This window comes from Salmo salar, chromosome ssa09 (genome assembly GCF_905237065.1).
Source record: "Salmo salar chromosome ssa09, Ssal_v3.1, whole genome shotgun sequence".
Classification (NCBI taxonomy): domain Eukaryota; kingdom Metazoa; phylum Chordata; class Actinopteri; order Salmoniformes; family Salmonidae; genus Salmo; species Salmo salar.
This window is the reverse complement of record NC_059450.1, coordinates 63633121-63657012: the sequence shown is the minus strand read 5'-3', so window position 1 is coordinate 63657012 and position 23892 is coordinate 63633121. Positions and strand designations below refer to the sequence as shown.

General features: G+C 43.4%; 1 protein-coding gene across 2 annotated transcripts; it reads right to left on the bottom strand.

Moving 5' to 3' along the window:
- Positions 1-41: 41 nt before the first annotated feature.
- On the bottom strand, positions 42-22272 carry LOC106611593 (TBC1 domain family member 9B). Of its 2 annotated transcripts, XM_014211973.2 has the most exons (22): positions 21900-22272; positions 20285-20395; positions 19990-20108; positions 19482-19710; positions 18881-19139; positions 18346-18553; positions 17858-18055; positions 17222-17392; positions 16456-16606; positions 11714-11928; positions 9115-9232; positions 8583-8868; positions 8093-8222; positions 7742-7840; positions 7423-7491; positions 6757-6997; positions 6465-6530; positions 4696-4767; positions 4265-4315; positions 3619-3678; positions 3411-3502; positions 42-3318 (listed from the first exon to the last, which is right to left on the bottom strand). In XM_014211973.2, the coding sequence occupies exons 1-22, from the start codon at positions 22015-22017 to the stop codon at positions 2686-2688; spliced, it is 3696 nt and encodes a 1231-aa protein (XP_014067448.2). In that variant the 5' UTR covers positions 22018-22272; the 3' UTR covers positions 42-2685. The 2 variants fall into 2 exon arrangements, with proteins under 2 accessions (XP_014067448.2, XP_014067449.2); XM_014211974.2 differs by lacking the exon at positions 4265-4315 and having other exon boundaries at positions 21900-22270.
- Between the last annotated feature and the right edge of the window lie 1620 nt (positions 22273-23892).

Sequence of the window (23892 nt, the reverse complement as noted above, 5' to 3'; positions counted from 1 at the left end):
CCAAAGGGTGTAAGCCTGTTCAATTAAATAAAACCAAGTTATTTCATTCAGTATTTTAATTTATTACACAATATAGTACAGTACTGATCAAATACAATTTAAAATGCAATGCAAGTTTGTGAATAAACATCTGTTACATGGATACAGTAATGACATTATAGCTATAGGTGGATAAACAGACTTAACAGCCACATAGGCTATCCCAGAACCCAAAAAGTTTTAAAACTGCTTCCTCATTCTTTGTTTTCACATTTAGCAAGTAGTCTGCAAGGTAAACAAGTAAAATTAGTCATTTTCGTTAGATATAAGAAACTTATGCAGATGAAAAGCAAAGAATATACAAAGAGAGAGACAGGTTGTGTGTGCCAACATTACATAATCTACATACAATTTTATTAACTGGGAATTTGCGCAAATAACACTGATAAATTTAACTTGGGGTATAAAACTATCTTACAAAGTGCCAATAAACTTGGTATTTAATGCTGCAAAAAAATTCCTTGGGCAATGCTGGACTGTTGTTTGGTTTTGCACAAAGGGCCAGCCAGACAACCTTTTAAGTCTAGTTTTAGTGTCATAGAAGAACAGTTTGGAGACCAGTATTGAGCAGCGCCAGCACATTTCTCCGTGGATCTCAGACCTGTCTGGATATCCACAATGGAAACTAAAACTGAGGAGCCTATAGCCTTGTACAACAATCCCTAACTCCTACTTCTCTAGTATTTTTCAATCTGAAGTTCTGAAGGAACTAGACAGGCGTGAGCAATATGACCGATAATCTCCAAACCTCATCGGAACTGGAGCTACCATATTGCTTACATCTGTCCGGTTTCTTCCGAAGTCGGGGGGGTTGAATGGTTTAAAGACAACGGATACTTAAAAATATACTTTTTCTGGCCAAACATAAAAAATTGCTGTTGACAAAAGTAGACATAAAGAATGCAAAATATCTATGTTTGTGACCAATGTGGGTGTATAGTCAAAGTACTGTGTATGAAGCTTCTCTGTTAAAACAAGGTTATGAATATTCAGGAGGAGAGTAACACTTTTCTCAATTCCTTCATAACATGAGACCAATTTGAAGCTATATTTTTTATCAAGAAACATCTAACACATTTAAAAGCATTGAACGATAGAAGGTAATACGAAAATGATATGCAGTAATTTACAGCTTGGGACTCATATTGGCGTGAAGGAAAAGCGTTACATGGAGTTTTAGCAAGTGTTTCAAGATGGAAATTTAATGGGAATCTGTTAAAATAGTATTTGCTTGCAGGAAATGTTTCCTTACTGCTATTCTGAAATGACAGAAGCAGTGCAATTTCAGGGGTAACCATTTACCACTTACAGGTGGTCAATTTAACTCTGGGCCGAATACAAAGATACAACTGACTCACAGCTCGCCCTAGTAACTGTAATGGAAAAACTATTGTATTTCTTTGGGTAAAACAATATTTGAGGTAATTTGATGAATGACACATAGCACCATAGTCTGCTTTGAACTAGGAGGAAGAGATACTGCCTTGTTTGATATGCAGGTCAAATTCAAGAAGGGCATTCAATGAAAACAATGCTGTTTGTTGTGATGCTCCAACTCTGCAGATTATAGCCTCACAGAGGTCCCTCCCCAAAATGCCAACACTACAGTATCCCTGTGTATATGCCCAACCTACCATTACAAAAACAGCCCAATCAGGTCCTGGCAGGCAAGTCACCAAATGAGCGAAGCTCCATGTATATCTGAAGACTGCAGATTAATTGTTAGTTAGTGGCGGAGGGAGGACTCTCCCAAACCACACCAATGTGTTACCATGATGAGTTGTACTATAAGACTACACACCCAAAGGTAGTTTAAATAACCGACTGCTGAAATGGGACTAATGAAGCAAGTACTGGCCAGAGAACAGAGTGGTAACGCAGACATTCTCCCAACGGTTTCTCTAAGAAAAACCTACACAAAACAAAAACAAGCTGTTTCTAAAATCTAACATCTAGTTCAGTCTTTTTTTTAAGGCTTTCTTTCTTTAGTTTGAGATGGCTGTGGATTTCACAGACACAAACATATATATGTCTCATAGGTCTTATACATGTCTCATATAGGTCTTCCAGTTGAAGGCTTTTGTCCACAGCTTAGATTGTGGTCCGCAGTGTGCTAGGAGAAGCAACAGAAATACAGTTGAGTACTAACACGTATAACTCTGATATCCTGCACCGATGTTCCTCTGCACAACATCCCATCCTTGGATTAGCCACTACACTTCAAGGGCAAGTTTCCCAGACAAATATTAAGCTTAGTCCTGGACTAGAAAGCATGTGAAATGGAGAACCTCTACTGAAAGTGACTTTTAGTCTAGGAACAGGCTTAGGTTGAATCTGGTTCTGAATGTGGTAGGGTTGATGTAATAGGTTGTAAATGTTTAGGGTTATGTGGCTTTTATCCAAGGTAAGAACCGTTGGGCAGACTCAATGCTTACAGACTGAATACTGTTTCAATAGATATATTTCCTATATATACACACACACATCTGAAATGTAAAAGGATGACAATAACAACAGAGATACAGGTCTAGAGCTCCCTGTGAAATGGGAGTGAGGCAAGGCCGGACGGTAACTCGAGTTGGACAGTGATCGGTTTCCCCTACGGGTAAGAAATGACAGTGAGTGTTGAGTTCTGGATGGGTCCACTCAGGTCGAGAGCTGGGCCAACTCGTGGTCGCTTGACGAGCTCACCTGCCTCTCCACCACCCTTTGCATCTTACAGGTTGCCATCCTTGCCTGAATGTCTCCCTTCTTCTCAAAGTAGTCCACCAGGGGCGGCTCAGTGAGCATCGATGCCAGCACCTGCTCGAAGGTGATGGACCAATCGCCGTCCAGCGTGCTGCCTCGCCGTTGCTGGTCACCGGCGCAGCCAATTAGGACTGTGTCATCGGCGATGTCCTCGCACTGCAGCGAACCCGTGCTCACCATGGAGTAGGACGAGACCGACGTGTCATCCTTCACTTCTTCGTCCGACGTCTGCTGGGGCGGCGTTTCCAGCTGGGCCTCCGCCAAGGCCTTGCAGACCAGGGACTGTCCTGAGCTGCTTTCCCCATTCGACTCTTCTTTTTCGGGCTGGGGCAGTTCAGCGGCAAGGGTGGGAGCCTGGGTGTAGGTGGGGTCGGTTGGTTTCTTAGCGCCGTTGTTGGTGAACTTCTTGCCCACCTCTCCGATGCGCAGCAGCAGGCTGGCCACAGTGGCTATGGCGTGGTAGAGCTCCTGCTCCAATGGGTCCTCGCTGAACATGTTGTACAGGGTTTTACACAGCTCTATGAACTGCTCCTGTAGGGGACACACAGGGGATCAGTCACAGAAATGGCTTCTCCAAGTGTGCATGAGTGGTCAAGTTATGGTCATCTCTGAGTAATGTGTACCTGGTTCATCCTGGGAAGGTCTTTAATGGTCTCAATCTTGGGCTCCTTCTCCTTGGCCCACATCCTCAGGTAATACTTATAGTCCTTCACCTCTGAAACCGACATCACAATATTACACTGGATACGTATAGCAATACCGCTTGAATCCTGCAAAGGAAGAATATCAATACTGCAGAAAGGTAATTAACATAGGCGGAGTGAGGCTCACCTTTCTTCTCCTCTGCATCTCCGCTTCCCGATGCTTCCCCAGCCTCTTTCATCTCCTCTCCTGCAGATGAAGACAAACACCATCATCATGTCCACAAAGCCACTACTCAGACCATCCACACCAGTGTACACACTACACAGTGACAGGGGGTAAAGTGGGTTATTTAGACAAAGGTTGGAAGGTGTGTGGGGGAGGGGTTTGATGTTTGTATTAGTTTGTGAGACATTCACTTCACGGAAGATGAGGTGAGTCAACTAGCCCACAGATACTAGGAGGGTAACAGGCAGGGATGGAAAGTCCACGCTCTGAGATGCAGATACCACAGGAGGTCAGATAAGGGGAAAGACGTGATGTTTATCACACCAAAACATTCCAAAGAAAGCCCCGAGTGGACTGTACCAAGTGGACAGGAAGAGGAAATGAGGGGGGGCCCACTCTGTATAAAGTTGTGTAATCTGCTGGTATGCTCTATCACATGGCGAGGTTATTAACAGGTTAGAGAGTGTCCTCTATGAACTAAAACTAATAATTGTTTCACAAATTTGTAGATTGGAATATTAGATTGACTATTCTGCCTGAAGACACCGTGCCCAACATTTTGTTCATCAAATGTGTCTTTGTGACACAGAGTCACAGAGAGACAAACCTGAGGTCACTTCCTGCACCAGGAAGTCCAGATCAGACAGGAAGGGACATTCTGGAGCGTTGAGAAGAAAAAACGAAATGGAGAGAGCAAGAAATTACAGAAATGAGAGAAATAAAGAGCAACATAGAGAAAGAGATTAAGACAGAACGCAAGTGAGGGAGGAAACAGATCCAACAATACCATGAGGATGATGATAACACACATTGTCAGTTAAATCAAGTAGTAGAAATCCGTTTTCCATGCACACACACACACATGCAACGGAGCAGGACTGTAGGAACCACTCATTGCCTCAAGTAGAAAATCTAAAATGTCAAATTTACATTGTGAGCAAACTACAGTATGAGAGAAGGTTACCAAGTGTGTATATTCCCCTGTAGAAGTATAAGAGTGTATGCTCTACGCATATGTCAACAGCAATGTGTGTGTACCCTGTGGACTGTCATCGTCAGTGAAGAACTGCGCAGCCTCTAGTGCCGACTCAGCCTCCTCTGGACACAATGCTGTAAAAGAAACAAGAAGCATGTTAGCACTAGCATGCATTTGTCATGACTGTCCATGTGAGGATCCATATAGGTCAGATCAGCTTGGCAATAAATAACTTCAGCCTGAAGGGGGGGGGGGGCTGATGTGGGTGTTGACAGTTCACACCCTGTTGTAAATCAAGGATTAGAACTTTAGGCCATCTCCCTCTCCAAATTCACCCAGGAATGTGCCTTTGTTTCACAGACGTTTTCCCAGCTGAAACTAACACGTTCTAAAGTGAATACTGGAACAATATTTCTAACATAGAACGTGGGGAATGGTCAGATGTGATCAAAAGAATAATAATAATAATGTCATTTTGGTTGTCATTTTGTGATGTCATTAAAAATGTTAAAGTAAATACTGTAACTTGAAAAGTATATACACTACATGTACGAAGTCGCCATCCTCTATGTTGTGTATGAAATATGTTGAGTGATTTTGTTAAGAGAGGGATGTGATGTTAGAAACTATAAGATGAAATTGTTTATATAAAACTGCACAGCAAGTAGTCACCACCCCTTGAGTTAGGTCAGAGAGCGTGTCAGCCTCACGAACCACCCCTTTTGAATGAACTGTATAAAACGGTCGGTTAAGAATTAACATATCAGGCCAGAGAGGCATGTAGCTGCAGCTCACTTCTAAAGTGGTTCAAACTCTGAAATCTCAACATGAGGTAGAGGCGAGAAGCTCACCTCCCAGACAATCACTGGAAGAACCAAGACATCTACACGTAAATACATTCATGATTTCTTACTCCAAACGGTGACAGTTCGTGTGCAAAGTATATGGTTACTGTGAGAGTAGTTTCTAAAATGTACCAAAGTAGTCTGTCTCTCTCAACCTCTCTCTTTTGTAACAAGCCGGCATATTGTGTTAGTCCGCAAGGGACCTGTTTCGTTAGCTAGTAAATAAATAAACCAATTTGTGTAGTACTGAATCATAAGAAAGGCTGGGCTTTTTGCAGATGCAGGAGGCTACGACTGTTCAGAATGATGATATGATACGAGGTTATGATTAATAAGTTGACTGTTTATGGATGTAATATGGATGTTCATGGATGTAACCTTTAGAATTTAATTCGGGAGATGGTAAAAGAACCGCTCTCGTGGTGCCCCAAATTCCTATTGAGTTACATGATTCATTTAAATTGGGTAACAAAACATAATTATTTGATTAGATAAATAACAGTCATCAGATTAATGAAAGTAAAGTCACAACATATTATAATACATACACATTGTCACTCATTCCCACAAGCACACACATTTTCTCCAACTGCTCAATTGTTTTTAACTCTTTTCTTAAAACTGCATTGTTGGCTAAAGGCTTGTAAGTAAGCATTTCACGGTCAAGTCTACACCTGTTGTAATTAGCGCATGTGAAAAATGTAATTTGATTTGAGAGACAATTCTTCTCTCATGTGCATACTGTCCCTTTAAAAACACACCACCCAAAGCACAGGGTCACAAGAGTGTGTGCTGGCTGGCTGCAGCCTCACATCCTCTGCATTTATTGATTCACTAGAACTCTTGTTTCTGAGTGAAAAGTCTGAAGCCAAATAGTGAGAAGTCAGAATGGGAGTGTCAATATCCTGCAGTATGTCTGCAATACATTTATCATAGGTAGGTTAGACTGTTATTGAACCTGAAGAGTTGTGTTTTTCCCTGCTTACCTGGCGGCAGGTGAAGTTTGTACAGTAACTTCAGTTTCTCTGTCATGTCTCCATGGTACATCCCACCTGATGGGAGACATATGGTTGGTCAGTTACCCAATTGATGGCAGAGGTGGGATCCATGCTAACTACAATCTTATAATCAACCAATCAAATTAGGCACTGGGACTTATCCTTCTACAAACTAGCACATAATTGTTCTCAAAACCACAGCCAAAAACGTCAATGTTGTAATGCACGTCAGTTAAGTTGCAGAAAGTCGCGATTCCTTAATTCAAATCTCCAAACTCACTCAGGCCCGTGACAAACTCTTTGAAGTTGATGAGGCCGTCCTTGTTGCTGTCCAACAAGCGGAAGTGACGAGCGGCCAGCGTGACGGTGTGAGTGCCACACAGCCAGGTGCCCAGGGCCCCGAACAGCTGGCAGAACTGTTCCAGGTCGATGCGGTACTGCTCCAGGTAGGGCAGGCTGGGATCGTGGCGCTCCGCCGCCGTGCAGCTGGCCCCCCAGTAGCAGCTCATAATGTGCTTGGCCTGCCATGGGGAAGGGGAGTGGGATGCAGGTCAGAAGTGGTATTAGCTGATTGAAACATTGAATGGATTGTCCAATGATGCTTGACAGTTGAGGGACTTGAGCTAACAGCTTGATAGTGATGGCTTTTGTTGAAGGCTTTCAGATTTACACTTGTTTGGAGCATGAGCCACAACTTGTTTTGTTCTCAGTCTATTGATAATGGCTCACTTGGTTGCATAACACCTAACATGTGACAGCTGTGACATGTTATCATCACCACAACCATGACTAACATGGCAAAACAAGCAACTATTATTTACCACCCACCACACTAAGTGTTTAGAACATTGCTAACAGAGAACTTACTGAATAAAATATTGAAGACCAGTGTTAGGTAATGGTGTAAAAAGCCACAGGGGCGGTAATAATTATGCCAATTTCTCACCTTGAAGAGAACATAGAGTTCTTCTAGCTCCTCGATGCTAAAGGCTGAGTCGGTCATGATGGCCCTTACCTGTGGACAGACACACAGCTTTACAACAGACAGAGAAACATCTCTGGCTATAGCACATTGGACCAAGTAAGAACAGTAAGACAACAGATCATTATTAAGTGAAGGTTGGAATGGAGTCTAATGTAGACTAATCTCAATGCTATGAAATTCAGTTGTCAACGTCAAACTACAACCGTCAACGCAATGAGATCAAGAAACCAACGTCACTAAGCGCTTAAATCACAGTCACTTCTTTGACATATGAACTCACCACACTCCTCTTGGCAGTGTCCTCCAGCGATTGGATAACCTTTAACCTCTGCTTGAACCTCATCTGCTCGATGACATCAGCACGCAGACTTCCAAACTTCTGCTCAGGGACACAGAGAAACAGAGGGAAAAGGCAGGTGTTAGAGAATTGTAGTATAATAGAATTGAAGTAGCTTTCAATAGAGTCGGTTACAAATGTATCCCGAAGTCACTGATTTGTAGAATCTACATCAATCTCCCCTTGTTCTATGCGATTGAGTAAACAAGCGAGTTGTGTTCAAGAACTAAGAATGGAATTTTCAGTGAAAAAGTCATTTGGCTCTACTAGTCATGCTGGGAGCACTTGTCTTACGTCATAGGATGACTTGATGAGCTGGAACACGTCAATCTCAGGTGGTGGTTCATCACCACTGGTCAACAGGGCATGGAGGTGGGGAATGGGAGGAGACACAGTCTGCTTGTTGACAACATTGTCCAGGTACCTGAGAGAGAGTGAGAGAACAACCACTAATTCTCAGTCCAGCGCAATATGGCTATAGCTCCATCAGTCCAGAATGGTAATGTCACCATTCATAAATAAAAATGTAAAAAAATTAAGGCTTCTGTATAGTTACACTATAGTTACCCTTCCAATGAAACATTTTGGCTACATAATGTGTGGTGTCAATTCCAAGAAACACCGGAAATCCCTCACTCACTGTCCCAGTATGGTCATGGCCTCTCCCTCATCAGTGCAGACTAGCAGATGGTCTCACCCACCCACCACTCACCGTCCCAGTATGGTCATGGCCTCTCCCTCGTCAGTGCAGACTAGCAGATGGTCTCACCCACCCACCACTCACCGTCCCAGTATGGTCATGGCCTCTCCCTCGTCGGTGCAGCCCAGCAGCGTGTCCATGTTGGCATGCAGCACGGCCAGCGCCACCTGGAAGATGACCTTGATTCCTTCGTAGAAGAAGCAGTCGACCAGGAGCACGGCGCTGTCGAAGGGCATGACGCTGAGGAACAGTGTGAGGAACCAGGAGAGGGAGATGGTGGAGATGACGCCCAGCTCCTGCATGTGCTCGTAGAGGAGGGGGAGGCACTCACGAGTCAGCTCCTCAAACACGCCTTGGTCAACGAGAGCACCTGGGGGAGAGGGAGAATTAAAAAAGACATCCATACACATCAAGGTTGGGTTCAATTCATTTTAGGAAGAGAAGTAAAATTGAATTCATGCAATGAAAAGTCCTTATAGAAAATTGGAAAACTGAATCGACCCCAGCCCACACCAACTACTGAGTTCTTATCACACTTAGAACCTTCAGCAATTGTTCTATTTCTATGGTAATTAGTGGCTCTGTATTTCTATTGCCAGTCTTAGCTGTCACTCACCCACAACCCTGGTGTTGTAGTAGTCAGGCAGCATCCTCTCACACAGAGCCACCAACAGCCAGAAGGCCTCCTCCTCTGTACAGTACAGCAGCAGCACCGACGTCACGATGTTCATCGCCTGGAGAGGACAGGCATCGATCATTGTGTACTCTTCTGCTTGTGCAGCATCACAAACGTAATTTCCTGTCTTAGTGAATTTCTAGTTCCAAGTTATTAGTTGTATGTACAGGATACGCATGATATACATCTTCCAATGAAATGCGTACTTGCAGGTTCTCGCTCGACAATAAGAAATAATACAAACTAAGTAAATGTCAGTAGAATAGAAAACATTTTAGCATAAGAATAATACAGGAAGGCACAATTTATAGTACAAAATTGACATGTGTATTGGGGAAGGGGGGATAAGTGTATACATTGAGCAGTATAACAAGAGTCTGGTAGCAGCAGTTGTGATGTGTGTGTGTGTAGCATGAATGTATATGTGTGTGTGTGTCTGTGTGGTTGTGTGCTAAGGTGCGGAGAATCAGAGCAGGTGGTCAGTCCATTTCGTGTTCAGGCAGTCTGATTGCTTGTAGATAGAAGCTGTCGCTAAGTCTGTTCGCATCAGACTTCATGCACCAAACCTGTCTGCCCGACGGTATGGACCATTGAGTGAGACGGGGGACACACTTAAGAATTAACAACAAGAAGACAAACTGAAGAGAAGAAAGAATCAGAGACAAAAACAGGCAGACATAATAGCCTTACAGTAAAGAACAGACCACCGGTAGTTTCTTCGCAAGGTTTCCGTTAGCCGGTAATAAAATCGGCTTTTGGCCGATAAAAAGAAACAGACAAATAAAATTGTCCTTTTTCACCTATTCATGAAACACCAGTTGATGTAAATACATTTGACTGGTCATGCTTATCAGTCTATAGTTACATTTGCATAATTTTGTGGAATTAAATTGGCACCTGTACAGTATATTCGTTATGCATCTTATTTATCAAACATGTACAGCATACAAATACAAAGCCTTTGAGCGGAAAATCTGGCAGAGCGCGAGAGCTGCTGCTACAACATCTCAAACAACAAATGCATAGGCAGGCTTCATCAGCGCGTCACACACCACTTTGCAATGAGCTGGAGGCAGTATGCTTTTTGAAAACACATACTTAAATTGTTTGGAACCTGAACGTTTTAATACATATTCGGCATTACCTTGCTTAAAAGTAGCCTAGCCAAAATCTGACCATATCAGTGGAGGCAATTATTTTATATTAACTTTCTTTCATTGTCCTGAAGCCAAAGGCACAATCCTAGTCATACATTTCTAACGGATATTTTCATCTCTGTCACTTGAAACCATTAGCATGTGCGGTGCCTTTTTGACAACGTTTTCCCCCCGCCAATAGCATTATGGAAGAAACATTTGCACGTAGCCTACTGCCTTGTGCGCATTGATGCGAATATAATGTGAAGTAATCGTTTATCAACATTTTAAGCTAAACGTTCTGATCTGTTAAGTCAGAGTCATTGCTTTAAAAAAAATTCTAATAATAATAATAATAATATTAAAATGTAGCCTAGGCCTACAGGTTGTATGAATTTAGGATCTATCGTCCAAAGTCTGTTTGGAATAGGCTATTTCTTTCCCGACAAGCTGACCAATAAATTAGGTAAACCTTTGTGGGATATTAAATTGACATTAGCTAGTGATTTTGCTATTCGTTACTCGTCTTTTTGGCTGAGGAAAAGTAAACGTGGACAGTTATTCAAACATCTTCAAAGTTCACATCCGAATTCGGTAACAACCGCACGTCGTTGCATCCTCGTCTTGCACGTTCTGTTAATATGAATTACCATCATCTAAATGTGATTTCTGTCATTCTGAGCACCATGGGTGGATGCCTTAATCAGGTTACTCACCCAACGCATATGGGTCCGGCAAATTTCTGAAATGTCCTGTAAATAAATACATAAATGTCCGGTGCCACATTTTTTTTATGGAAAGCCTGTTTCCCTGTTCCATATATTTCAAGCACTATTTCCAGGGAATGCTTAGGACGCTAGGCCTTCGTTCCAATCACATTATCAGCTTGAGGCTTTTCATGTTTGAGTCAACTCAAACACTCAGTCTGTTTCAGATGGCATTTTCAAGGAATTTAATTCCGCTATAGCATTACATTGAACTTACATTGAGTTCTTTCAACTACTTCAAAGCATCCAACTCAATTGCCCACTCTCTGGAACCAAATTCTACATTCCAGAGAAGTTTCTAAATATAACAGATTGGTCTAAGTAACAAACTAAAACAAAGTGTAAGAAATCTCATAACATCTCACAGCCAGTGACCATGTTAATTGTTTTTTAACAACATAAAGGAACCTAACAAGTTTCCAACATCACCAGGCAAGCTCCACCCTGGAACCCACAAGGAAAATGGAAGAGAGGGCACCCAAGAAACACCTGGCAGCGGGAGCTTGAAGCAGACACCAAAAGATCTGGCATAAGATGGAACAAGACTGAGTGTGATGGAGAGTCGTTGATGGCCTATGATACTCCCTGGAGAGCGACGAGCCTAAGTAAAGTAAAAAAAAAAAACAATGGTCATACCTGGCAATATCCTATGCCAGGGTTGCGGCAGGCGTAGGCAGTGAGGACCCTGCGGAGGGCAGCGATGCCCATCTCATTCTGGAAGGCGTGGTGCTCAGGCATGGAGCGGTGCAGGTCCCTCTCGATCTCCTCCGTGGCCAGTGTACAGCGGCCCATGGCCTGCTCCACCAGCTCAGCATAGTAGCCAGGGTGGGTGGCCATCTCATTCTGAGCTCCTGGAGAGGAGATGGATGGTAGTAAAAGGGTTAATTCAATGGATTATGAGGCAGATTAAGTCCATATGGATTTGTCAGTCGGCAAATGATCTAATGTTTAGATCCTTTTGATTCTATCCGTTGTATGACTGGTAGTTTGTTTGTCGTAGCAACAAAAACATGGGCTAACTATTTGCTAGAAAACACAAAGTCGACAGATTCCTGAAAACAGACTAGTCATTGACTCTCATCCCAGATATCATTGCAGGACACAATCCTGGTCATTGAGTGCTATCATTTTACATAGAGGAAACAGCCAAAGTACGAAAACACATCCACATAGCAACACAATCCAGGGGTTCAGTTTCTAGGTTCTCTCATTATTATTGCGTAACCCTTGCTTAGCTAGGCCGCATGACTCAGGAATCCAGTTGGTCAGCTGATACCAGATGAGTCAGAAAGGAATGACGGAGGGGAGGGTTCAGCTTGGTGACGTTGCAATAACAACACTTCCCTAGTCAATATGGCAACAGAGACAATGAAACACACTACCTTCAAGTCACAAGGTAGGAGTGAGTGCTTTCCTTGAAACCAACAGATTGCTGATGTGGATGTACACTATATACACACACTCTAAAGCATGTGGACACCCATTCAAATTAGTGGATCTGGCTATTTCAGCCACACCCGTTGCTGACAGGTGTGTAAAATCGAGCACACAGCCATGTGATCTCCATAGACAAACATTGGCAGTAAAATGGCCTTACTGAGGAGCTCAGTGAGTCAACGTGGCACCGTCACAGGATGCCACCTTTCCAACAAGTCAGTTGGTCAAATTTCTGCCCTGCTAGAGGTGCCCCGGTCAACTGCCCTGCTAGAGCCCGTGTGGCTCAGTTGGTAGAGCATGGTGTTTGCAACGCCAGGGTTTTGGGTTCGATTCCCACGGGGGGGCCAGTACGAAGAATTTTTTTTTTTAATGAAATGTATGCATTCACTACTGTAAGTCGCTCTGGATAAGAGCGTCTGCTAAATGACTAAAATGTAAATGTAACTAAGTGCTGCTATTGTGAAGTGAAAACATCTATGAGCAACAATGGTTCAGCCATGAAGTGGTAGGCCACACAAGCTCAAAGAACGGGACCGCAGAGTCCGGAAGCTAGTAGCATGTAAAAATTGCAACATTCACTACCAAGTTCCAAACTGACTCTGAAAGCAAAGTCAGCACAAGAACTGTTTCTTTGGAGCTTCATTAAATGGGTTTCCATGGCCGAGCAGCCGCACACAAGCCTAAGATCACCATGTACAATGTCAAGTGTCGGCTGGAGTGGTGTAAAGTAGGGTAGGGCGATATTACGATATAAATCGGAAATCAATTATGTTTAAAAGACATCGATGGAAACAACATTGTGATGTGACAATAGTTTATATTACACACACAAGCTATTTGACCAAGAAGGAGAGTAATGGGAGTGCTGCATCAGATGGCCTGGCCTCCACAATCACCCAACCTCAACCCAATGGAGATGGTTTGGGATGAGTTGAACCGCAGAGAAAAGCAGCCAACAAATGCTCAGCAGCCTTCAACTGTTAGAGAAGCATTCCAGGTGAAGCTGGTTGAGATAATGCAAAGTGTGTGCAAAGCTGTCAAGGCAAAGGGTAGTTACCTCGAAGAAACTCAAATATAAAATCTTTTTTGATTTGTTTAACTTCTTACGACACGGGATTGATTTTGACAATAGCCAGTGAAAAATCAGAGGGCCAAATTCAAAACCACAAATCTAATAATTTCAATTTCTCAAACATATGACTATTTTACACCATTTTAAGGATACACTTCTCCTGAATCCAACCACGTTGTCCGATTTAAAAAAGGCTTTACAGCGAAAGCAAAACATTAGATTATGTTAGGACAGTACATATACAAAAATAACCACAGCTATTTTCCAAGCAAGGAGATGTGTCACAAAAAACAGAAAACCAGCTAAAATTATGCACTAACCTTTCACGATCTGCATCAGATGGCACTCCTAGGACATCATGTTACACAATACATGCATTTTGTGTTCGATCAAGTGGATATTTATATCCAAAAATCAGCATTTTACATTGGCGCGTGATGTTCAGAAAATATTTTGCCTCCAATACTGCCGGTGAATCAGCACAACAATTTAAAAAAATACTCATAAACGTTGATAAAATATTAAACGGTTATTCAAAGAATTATAGATGAACATCTCCTTTATGCAACCGCTGTGACAGATTTCAAAAAAGCTTCACGGGGAAAGCACACTTTGCAATAATCTGAGTACAGCGCTCAGAAAAATACACCAGATACCCACCATTTTGGAGTCATCTAAAATCATAAATAGCATTAGAAATATTCACTTACCTTTGATGGTCTTCATCAGAAGGCACTTCCAGGAATCCCAGGTCCACAAAAAATGTTTGTTTTGTTCGATAAATACCTCCTTGTTGTTTGCGCGTTCAGTAAGCTACTCCAAATGTAGGTAGCGCGCGGAAAATTTCACGACGAAAAGTCAAAAAAAGTTCTATTTACGTTCGTTGAAACATGTCAAACGTTGTAAAGTATCAATCTTTAGGGCCTTTTTAACGTAAAACTTCAATAATACTTCAACCGTACTATTCCAATGTCTTGAAAAACGTTATGGAACACAGCTACCTCCTCATGTGAACGCGCGCCAATGAACTCATGTCATTTTCTGGGTCACCAACTTCCCCACCTTCTTGTTCGCTCTCTGTTCACTGCAAAAGCCTGAAACAAGGTTCTAAAGACTGTTGACATCTAGTGGAAGCCTCGGAAGTGCAAAATGAAACCTAAGTCACTGTGTGTTAGATAGGCAATGACTTGGAAAGATTCCAAGCATCAGATTTCCACTTCCTGGTTGGATTTTCTCTCAGGCTTTTGCCTGCCATATGAGCTCTGTTATACTCACAGACATCATTCAAACAGTTTTAGAAACTTCAGAGTGTTTTCTATCCAAATCTACTAATATGCATATCCTAGCTTCTGAGTTTGAGTAGGAGGCAGTTTAATATTGGCACGTATTTCATCCGAAAGTAAAAATACTGCCCCCTACACGTAAGAACACTTTTTTGGTTACTACATGATTCCATGTGTTATTTCATAGTTTTGATGTCTTCACTATTATTCTACATTATAGAAAATAGTAAACATAAAGAAAAACCCTGGAATGAGTAGGTGTGTCCAAACTTGACTGGTACTGTAAAAAATATTTTAAAAAATGCACAGATGATAGTTTAACCTATTTGAACATGACTGGTACCGCTGGAGTCGGGCAGCACACAACAATGCAGCTCACAGCTGAGCGGCACGCCAAATGACCTACCTATTCCTATTTGCCATAGCCTTTTCATAAATATGTAGGCAGACTTAGCCTACTATTAACATAATGCAAGAGTTGGTTATGGTTCTCCTGGCATCTGCCAAACCCAGATTCGTCTGCCGAACTGCCAGATGGTGAAGCCTGATTCAGCACTCCACAGAACACGATTCCACTGCTCCAGATTCCAATGGGCGGCGAGCTTTACACCACTACAGCCAACGCTTGTCATTGCGCATGGTGATCATAGGCTTGTGTGCAGCTGCTCGGCCATGGAACCCCATTTCATGAAGCTCCCGAAAAACAGTTATTGTGCTGACATTGCTTGTTGCAATCAAAGACGGGATTTTTACGCGCTATGAACTGACTCGTTCGAAAGGTGGCATCCTATGATGGTGCCACATTGAATGTCACTGAGTTCTTCAGTAAGGCCATTCTACTGCCAATGTTTGTCTATGGAGATTGCATGGCAGTGTGCTTTATTTTATACACCTGTCAGCAACGGGTGTGGCTGAAATAGCCGAATCCACTCATTTGAAGGGGTAGCCACATGCTTTTGTGTATATATAGTCTATATTCAACCTTCAAACTCTGCCATTCAAATTCACCATGTTTGAAGAAACCGTATAGGCTATTATTGAATGCATTTGTTTATTTGGTAAATGATCTACCTCACCTTTACAATCTACAATTCTGTTGAATTCATTGTACAGGCCTATTGGCTTTCTGCTAGCTCCACCTAAACCAAACTTTAACCCTCAAAGCTAGCCTGTAGGTGATTAGTGGCGTCTTTGAGAACTGGTACAAGAACAGAAACCATACGGAGGGAGAGTTCCTCTGCAATGACACCTACTTGAGGTTGGTGGTTTGAAACCCCACAGAGGTGCTGCCAAAAACAGCACGAAGACATAATGCATCTGTGCTAGAGTAGGAGTGGCCTAGTGGTTGGAGCCATCGGCCACAGACTACACAGCCAAAGCAGAAGTTTAGAAATGTAGCCTGACTTCCATCAGAAAAACTGAGTGCAATGACTGCATATTGGGATGCTCCAGTTAAGACATTTGGTGAATGAAGCACGGTATCTATGTGGGCTAACCCAAACTCTGCCATGAAAGGCATATGCTCTTTAGGGACACATAGGCTAAGAAAATTCTAGAAATTGAATTGTAGAAAACAAAATGTCAACCTGAGAAGAGCAGCCACAGCTCCCCTCGGAGGCTCTCAGGGATACCGTTGAGCACCAGCTCTCTGGTCTTGGAGGTACGGTACATACACACCCCCCTGCCAAACTCAAAGAAGTGGATGTTCCACGACTCCTCTTTCATTTTCTCCTTGGTCTGAGGAGGAGAAAGAGAGAGGGGGGGGGGTCAGTATATCAGTATGACCTAAAAAAAAGACACCAAGCTAAAGGTATGTTATAACAATATAATGACATTGGTGATCCAATGACTAGAATGCTGTAAGACCATGGTGTTTATGCTCCTTTGGCACCATGAGCAAAGCAAACAACGTCAAAGAGCTAAGACAATGAATGGCGAAGCGAGCACTGTTTCCAAATGAGCCAGGCCTGACTTGCAATCCTTGAGTTTGGGAACCTAAAGCAGAGCTAGATAGATAGATGAACAGATGGTGGCCTTCAAGTGTCAAATGTCAAGCTTGCCTATGCACACACTTGGTTAAGATAGTATTTCCTCTCGTGTAATGTTTACCATGATAGGAACAGAACCATAGACACGGCATACATTAAACTACATTCTAAAGCATCAAACTCGGTCTACATCTCTAGGTAGGGACAATAAAAGACTGTTCAGACAGGATCACTTCAGCTTAAAAAACAGAGAGAGCACACAGAAGTAATAAAAACCTATACAAAAAAAAAGAATGGGTAGGATATTCTAAGAGCATAAGACAGTCTAAGCCATTGACGTGGGTCTGTGTGGGGTTGGACTCACAGCTTTGGGCCCGTGGTCCTCTGGGTCGTCCTTCTGGTAGATGTGGAGTAGGCCCTGTGTGGCTGTTGGCAGGCTGGGGCTGTAGTGGCGCCCCTGAGACGGTTCCCCTCCTGTGCCCGTGGGTGTGGGGAGGCTGGAGGAGAGTGGGGTAGTACTGGGGCTGGGAGAAACCTGGGAGGAAGGAGGAGATAGTGGCTTTAAAAGGGGCGTTATCAGCTAAAACATACCAGCTGGATATCCTGTCATGCTAAAAAGAAGTAAGGAGAGAGAGAAAATACAAAGACATTTTGATATACAGTATGTAATAAACGAATGCATTCAAAAGAAGTCATTCTAGAAAAGCATGACTGTGAATGAGTGGTCATATCATATTAATGTGATCTAGAACGTAGCAGAAAACGTCAAAAAGCCATATTATGGATCACAATCTCATAGGGTTGCAAAATTACAGTAACCTTCCCCAAATTCCCAGTTGGAATATTCACAGAATCAGGAGTGAATAAGCAGGAAATCTGGAATCCCCGCTACCAGGACTTCTTGAAAATCTGGGAATTTTGCAACCCTACTCTTTCACGACAGAGTGTTACCGACAGATCAAAGGGCCCACCCAAACAACACACATCCCCTCTGACTCACTGAATAGCCACTGAGGGCCAGCGGGTGGCCGTCGCTCCACAGCTTGTCAGGTGTGCGCTGCAGGAAGTCGGAGATGCGCTGGACCAGGAAGTCACGGTCTTTGAGGTTGGCGAAGAGGAAGGTCATCTTGTTCTTGGTGCTGATGGACACGGGGCAGGGCAAGACGCTGCTGCTGTCTGCCTTCTCCACAATGGACACCTAGAGAGAGGGAGTGAGGAGAAAGAGGGGAAGAGAAAGAAACGGGAGGTGAGAGAGAGAGGGGGGAGAGTGCTTTGTTTATTTACTCTAAATGTACAACTGTACGAACATTAGGCACATCATGTCACCCATGAAAAAAGATGCACAGAGTGAGAAAGTGAGAGTGAAAAATTGCCAGAGAGAGAAAGGAAAATGAGAGAAAGATGGAGGCAGGACATAGGGAAAGAGAGAGAGAGGCAAGATGCCGAAAACGAAAGAAAGGGGCGTGCTTGCGTTGTGTGTGTAGGTACCTCTCTGAGGGGGATGATGAGCTGACAGAGGTCCTCCTCACGGCTGCAGAAGCAGATGTAGTTGTTGGAGACAAACAGCTGGCCCACAATGTGCATCTTGGCGAAGGGCGTCCACAGCGTGCAATCTGTGTGTCCGTCCAGGCGCTCGTCCGGGGTCAGGCGGAACAGCGCCCGGTAGCGTTCGTTCTTGGCCCGTGCGTCCAGGTCCCTGAAGTTAACATCCAATAGTGAGAGGAGGAAATTAGCAAAGGTAGATAGATACAGTAAATATATACACATGAAAAACAATGGTGATTTATCGGTGAGATGCAGAAAATTGAGGACGGTCATTAACAAAATCTGGTGTGTTAGGAGGAACAATGGACACCGTGCTGCCTTTCAGGACCTGAAATGCCTACCCCTGTTCTCCGGAGGTTGAACAAGCAAGTTCTTGGAAGAAGCCTCCATTTCATTGAAAACAGGTGTTTGGGAAAATGTTGGTCAGAAAAAGAAGGAAATTCCCAACTCATCTCTCTTGAACCTTGAAACCTCGTACCTCTTGAGTGCCGAGACGTTCTTGAGCGTCTTGCATGCCTTGGGCAGCGTGCGGTCAGCGGCGAAGCCCTCGTTGTCCAGCAGTTGGCGCATGGCGATGGTGGCCAGCTGCTCCATGAGCTTGAAGGTGTCGTTTATGTTGAGGAACATGGAGAAGTAGTGTTCCGTGTGCCGTGTGCTCACCCGCACACTCTCCGGAAACACCAGCGTGGCGTTCTTCTCAAGACGTGTCACCTCCGTCCACTGCACCACCAGGGTCACTATAAAGGGAGACGGGAGGAGAGAGACAGAAAGGGATAAGAAGAAGAGAGAGAGCAAAGGAAGGGGGCAGCGAGCAGGCAGAGATAGGTGTGCAGTAGAGAGGAAAAAACAGCAGAAAGGGAAGGAAGAAAGGTAGACTTCATAGAATTCCATTTGTCGGGGGTTACTTACCTCTACACCCGCACAAACTCAATACTCTATGTCCTTTCACACACTCTCTCTTAGGTTATAGAAGAAGATAATGGGGCTATCTCATAAGATCCCTGCCCATTTTATTCATTCTTAGACACACATGCATGCTCACACACATCCTATGCAAGCATGCGAGCACACACACTCACCTTCTTTCCCCAGGAGGAAGGAGTAGAAGCAGAGGTGGTTGACACTGAGGTAAACCCAGCCCTGACGGGGCACACGGCCCTTCCAGTAGCTACAGGAGTAGTAGTTGACCAGCTTCTCCTCGCCGGGCATGCCAAACAGCTTCCTCATCTTCTGCTCGGCCTCGCGGAACTTGCCAGAGTCCTCGTCCTCCTGGGCCGCTTTGCTCTTGTTCTCCTCGGCGATGATGCCCTAGATAGAGTGGAGGAAGAGGGAGTTCAGATTCTGTGCCGACGTGCATGAACACACGCATGCCACTTAGAATGGGCATGAATGGCATTTTCCAGATTACGTGGATTTCGGTCAACATGACAATGACGCATAGATCTGCTCTTAATAGAGGAACTGAGTCAGTAGCTTACATAACACGGGAGAAACAACTAAGACATAGGCTAACCCAAGGTTTGACCATAGAATTTGAATGTGTTCTAATTGTAGGAGGTTGAACTATGCTTTGTGGCCAGTGCCTACCGAGACCTTCCCCTTGACGAAGGTGGTGATGTCTTCGTCGTTGTCGAAGATGGAGAGCGTCTGGAGCAGGTTGGTCTCCAGCCACTCCCAATGCCCTGTGATCTCCTTCCGGGAGGAGCCTGGGAAAACACAGTATTTCAGCACAACAAGGAAAGGTCTCTTTAGACCTGATGATAATGGATAGCATTTATATAGTCCTGATGCTTTTATACAGTTGTATTTAAATAAGCTAGCTTCAAAACAGTTTGGCTATACCAGAATATTCAGAGGTGTCATGGCATGGTTTTGCACCCACCACAAGCGATGCTCCAGAAGATCTGGGAGTCCCCTGTCTGGTGCAGGATCCTATAAGGAGCCACTCTGGCACTGGAGTCCAGGACCACATCCATGGTGCCCACCAACAATCCTGAAGAAAAACAGCACAACATTTTAGGCATGAATCCCAATAGGGGACTACAGGTCAACCATGCAAAATATGAAATAGCTAGCTGGAGGAGTCCTAACTTTGCATGTGTGACTTTTAACCTACTTTCTGGGTAAACAAATGTTATTTGGTTAAGATCTGGATTGACATCTATTTTTTAGCGGGCGTGTGGAAGTCCAACACCTGTTGAGGCCCAATGTCTGATAATACAGACATGCATTGAAACTCACGTGTGCACGTACGTACACATACCTCAATCATTTCTACATGCTGTACTATTTCATAGCCTACATGTTACTGTCGTATGTGACGGGTTAATGTGTAATGTAGGCTAGTCTTAGACCTGGCGTATGTTCCTAGAACTCGTCAGCAACACAGCTGCAGTGGTGCTGTTGCTTTTAGACAAGGACTTGGGGGAGAGATATCTAAATCAAAGGGAAACATCATAAACCCTTGTGAATGAAAGGCCACTTGTGTTGAGTCACCTAAAATGAGACTTGATCTAATTCAGTACAAATCTAACCAAATTATGAGTGTTGGACTAGATAGCTTCCTAGCCTAAAAAGAGTTATTTAAAAAATAAAAAAATTCTTCATTACATGCCATTGAAATTCTCTTTATTACTAGAATTACAGGAGATAGCTAAAGTTACCTATATCTGGTGTTTTATGGTAGCATCCAAATTCGAAGTGGGAGGCTAATCCAACTTCAATATTTTGGTCATATGGCAGGGCTAGCTAGCACAGTCTCGGGTTGACTAAACTAGTATATGGTCCTTTGAAGACAACTGGGAACTCGGAAAAAACGAGGTCGAATCATGACGTCAGTGATCTTCAGTTCGGAGTCAGTGAACTCCAGGTCGGAAAATCGAAACTCGAGAAAGAGGCCCGAGTTCCCGACTTGGAATTCCCGAGTTGGATGACCTTTCAAAACTACCAGTTGTCTACTAGCTGTGTAACGTTATTGTTTAGTGATGCATTTGAGAAAATGTACATAATTCAATAACGCATTCAAAACAACTAGGAACTTCGAAAACCTCAAAATAAACACTTCAGTGCGTTACAGACAACTGGGAACTAGGGCAAAAACGAGTTCCGACTGGGAAAAAAATATTTTGAACGGTCTTTCACCTCGGAAACTCGGGCATCTTTTTAGAAATCCGAACTGAAGATCACTGACGTCATGATTTGACCTCATTTTTCCCAGTTCCCAGGTGTCTTGAAAGCATCATTCTAGCAAGCGTTATAGCTAGTAGTAGCAAAGAGCGAGCATGGTAGGTGAAGAAAAACAACGCTAACGTTAATTAGCTAACAGTAGTTAGCGCCACTCTTCCCCACGCCAACACTACAGTTAGCCTGTGTGCTAGCTATCTTGCTAACACCCAAGCCTGCTAACTAAAGCCCTCGTTACTAATGCAAGACATTAGCCAACACAAATTATATTTTTCAGAAAGCAGTTATACCAAATAATTGAATTTCATAGTTACCAGTGATGCCTCCTCCTTTACCATGGCCCTTTCTCCGTTGGAGAATGAAAAAGGGGTTCGCCCTTTCGCTCACCCACAGAGCGTTGGCCAGCAACACCTCCTCCGGAGTTATCCACATTTTGAATGACCTTTTTCCAAATGACGCACTTATACTTGGATATTATGCTGCACCGTGTACGTTAAGAGACTTTACACAGGCCTGTTTTGCAGACGTGTTGCCTGCTGTTTTGAGTTCATGCCTTCGGGCAGTCCGTCTGTGCAGCTGTCTGCTCTGTTGTGTTGTGTTTCTGAAACTGGTCGCCTTCTGCTTGCACGAAACACGCCCACTGTACGCTGCGTCGCTGCTTGACGTGGTCACTGTCACTGCAATTTTTTTAAATCAAAATGCACATACCGGTAGGCCTACATAGATGCCGCATTCAAAACCACTGGGAAGTTAGTGATCTTCAGGTCAGAAAGTCGGATCTCTAGAAACAGGCCGGAGTTCCCTAGTTGGAATTCTAGGTTAGATGACCATTCAAATCGATTTTTCCCAGTCGCAGGTCGTTATTTTCCGAGTTCCCAGTTGATCTGAACGCTTGGAAGTTGGATATTTCCGAGTTCTCAGTTCCCAGTTGTTCTGAATGCGGCAAGAGTACAATAGTATGAATAAAACCTAGCGGTCAAACAGGGAATTGGTTCCAATCGTTTTTCCACTTTTCATTTTTCCCAAAGGGGATTTCAGAAACACTTCAAATAAGGGCTGTGATTTGTAGGCATACCCTGGAGTGACATTTGATAACTGTAAATCGCTGTAGGACAAGGTTACATTTATCAATATATTCGCTTGTAGTTACCCCCCAAAATGAAACGCTAATTAGCTGATAATGTGGCTATCATAAAGAACTACAAATGCCATGATGAACTGGACAAGACTGCCAAATTGAGTCAAAGGTAGGATTTTCTGGATGAACAATCTAATGTTAGCTAAATGTAGTAATGAACAAATTGGCTACATTTGTTTAAATGGACAATTCTGTGATCTGTCTTGTGCAAGTTTTAAATTCACACAATACCCGTTAGCGAAGGTGTCAGCTAGAAGATAACTTGCCGGAGCTTGCTGGAATTTGCAGTTTGTAACAGTTTTGCTTCCGTCCCTCTCCTCGCCCCTACCTGGGCTCAAACCAGGGACCCTCTGCACACATCGACAAACCCACAACCCACATCGAATCAAACCCACAACCCTGGTGTTGCAAACACCATGCTCTACCAACTGAGCCACAGGGAAGATGGGAGTTCCATGCACTCATGGCTCTGTATAATACTGTACGTTTCCTTGAATTTATTCTGGACCTGGGGACTGTGAAAATACCCCTGGTAGCATGTCTGGTGGGGTAAGTGTGCGTGTCAGCGCTGTGTGTAAATTGACTATGTAAACAACTCTTTGTTAAGGGTTTCAGTGTCATCCTTAGCTGTAGTTGCTGATGCGTAAATGGTTGAATCATCAGCATACATGGACAAACATGCTTTATTTAATGCCAGTGGCAGGTCATTGGTAAAAATAAGAGTAGAGGGCTTACAGAGCTGCCCTGCGGTACACCACACTTTACATGTTTGACATTACAGGAAAGAAATTCCATAAATGGACATTTAACAAGGCACACCTGTTAATTGACCTGCATTCCAGGTGACTACCTCATGAAGCTGGTTGAGAGAATGCCAAGCGTGTGTAAAGCTGTCATCAAGGCAAAGGGTGGCTACTTTGAAGAATCTCAAATATAAAATATATTTTGATTTGTTTAACACTTTTTTGGTTACTACATGATTCCATATGTGTTATTTCATAGTTTTGATGTCTTCACTATTATTCTACAATGTAGAAAATAGTAAAAACAAAGAAAAACCCTTAAATGAGTAGGTTTGTCCAAACATTTGACTGGTATTGTACATTTTCTCAACAACAGGTTGTGGCCAATAATATCAAAGGATGCACTGAAATCTAACAGTACATCTC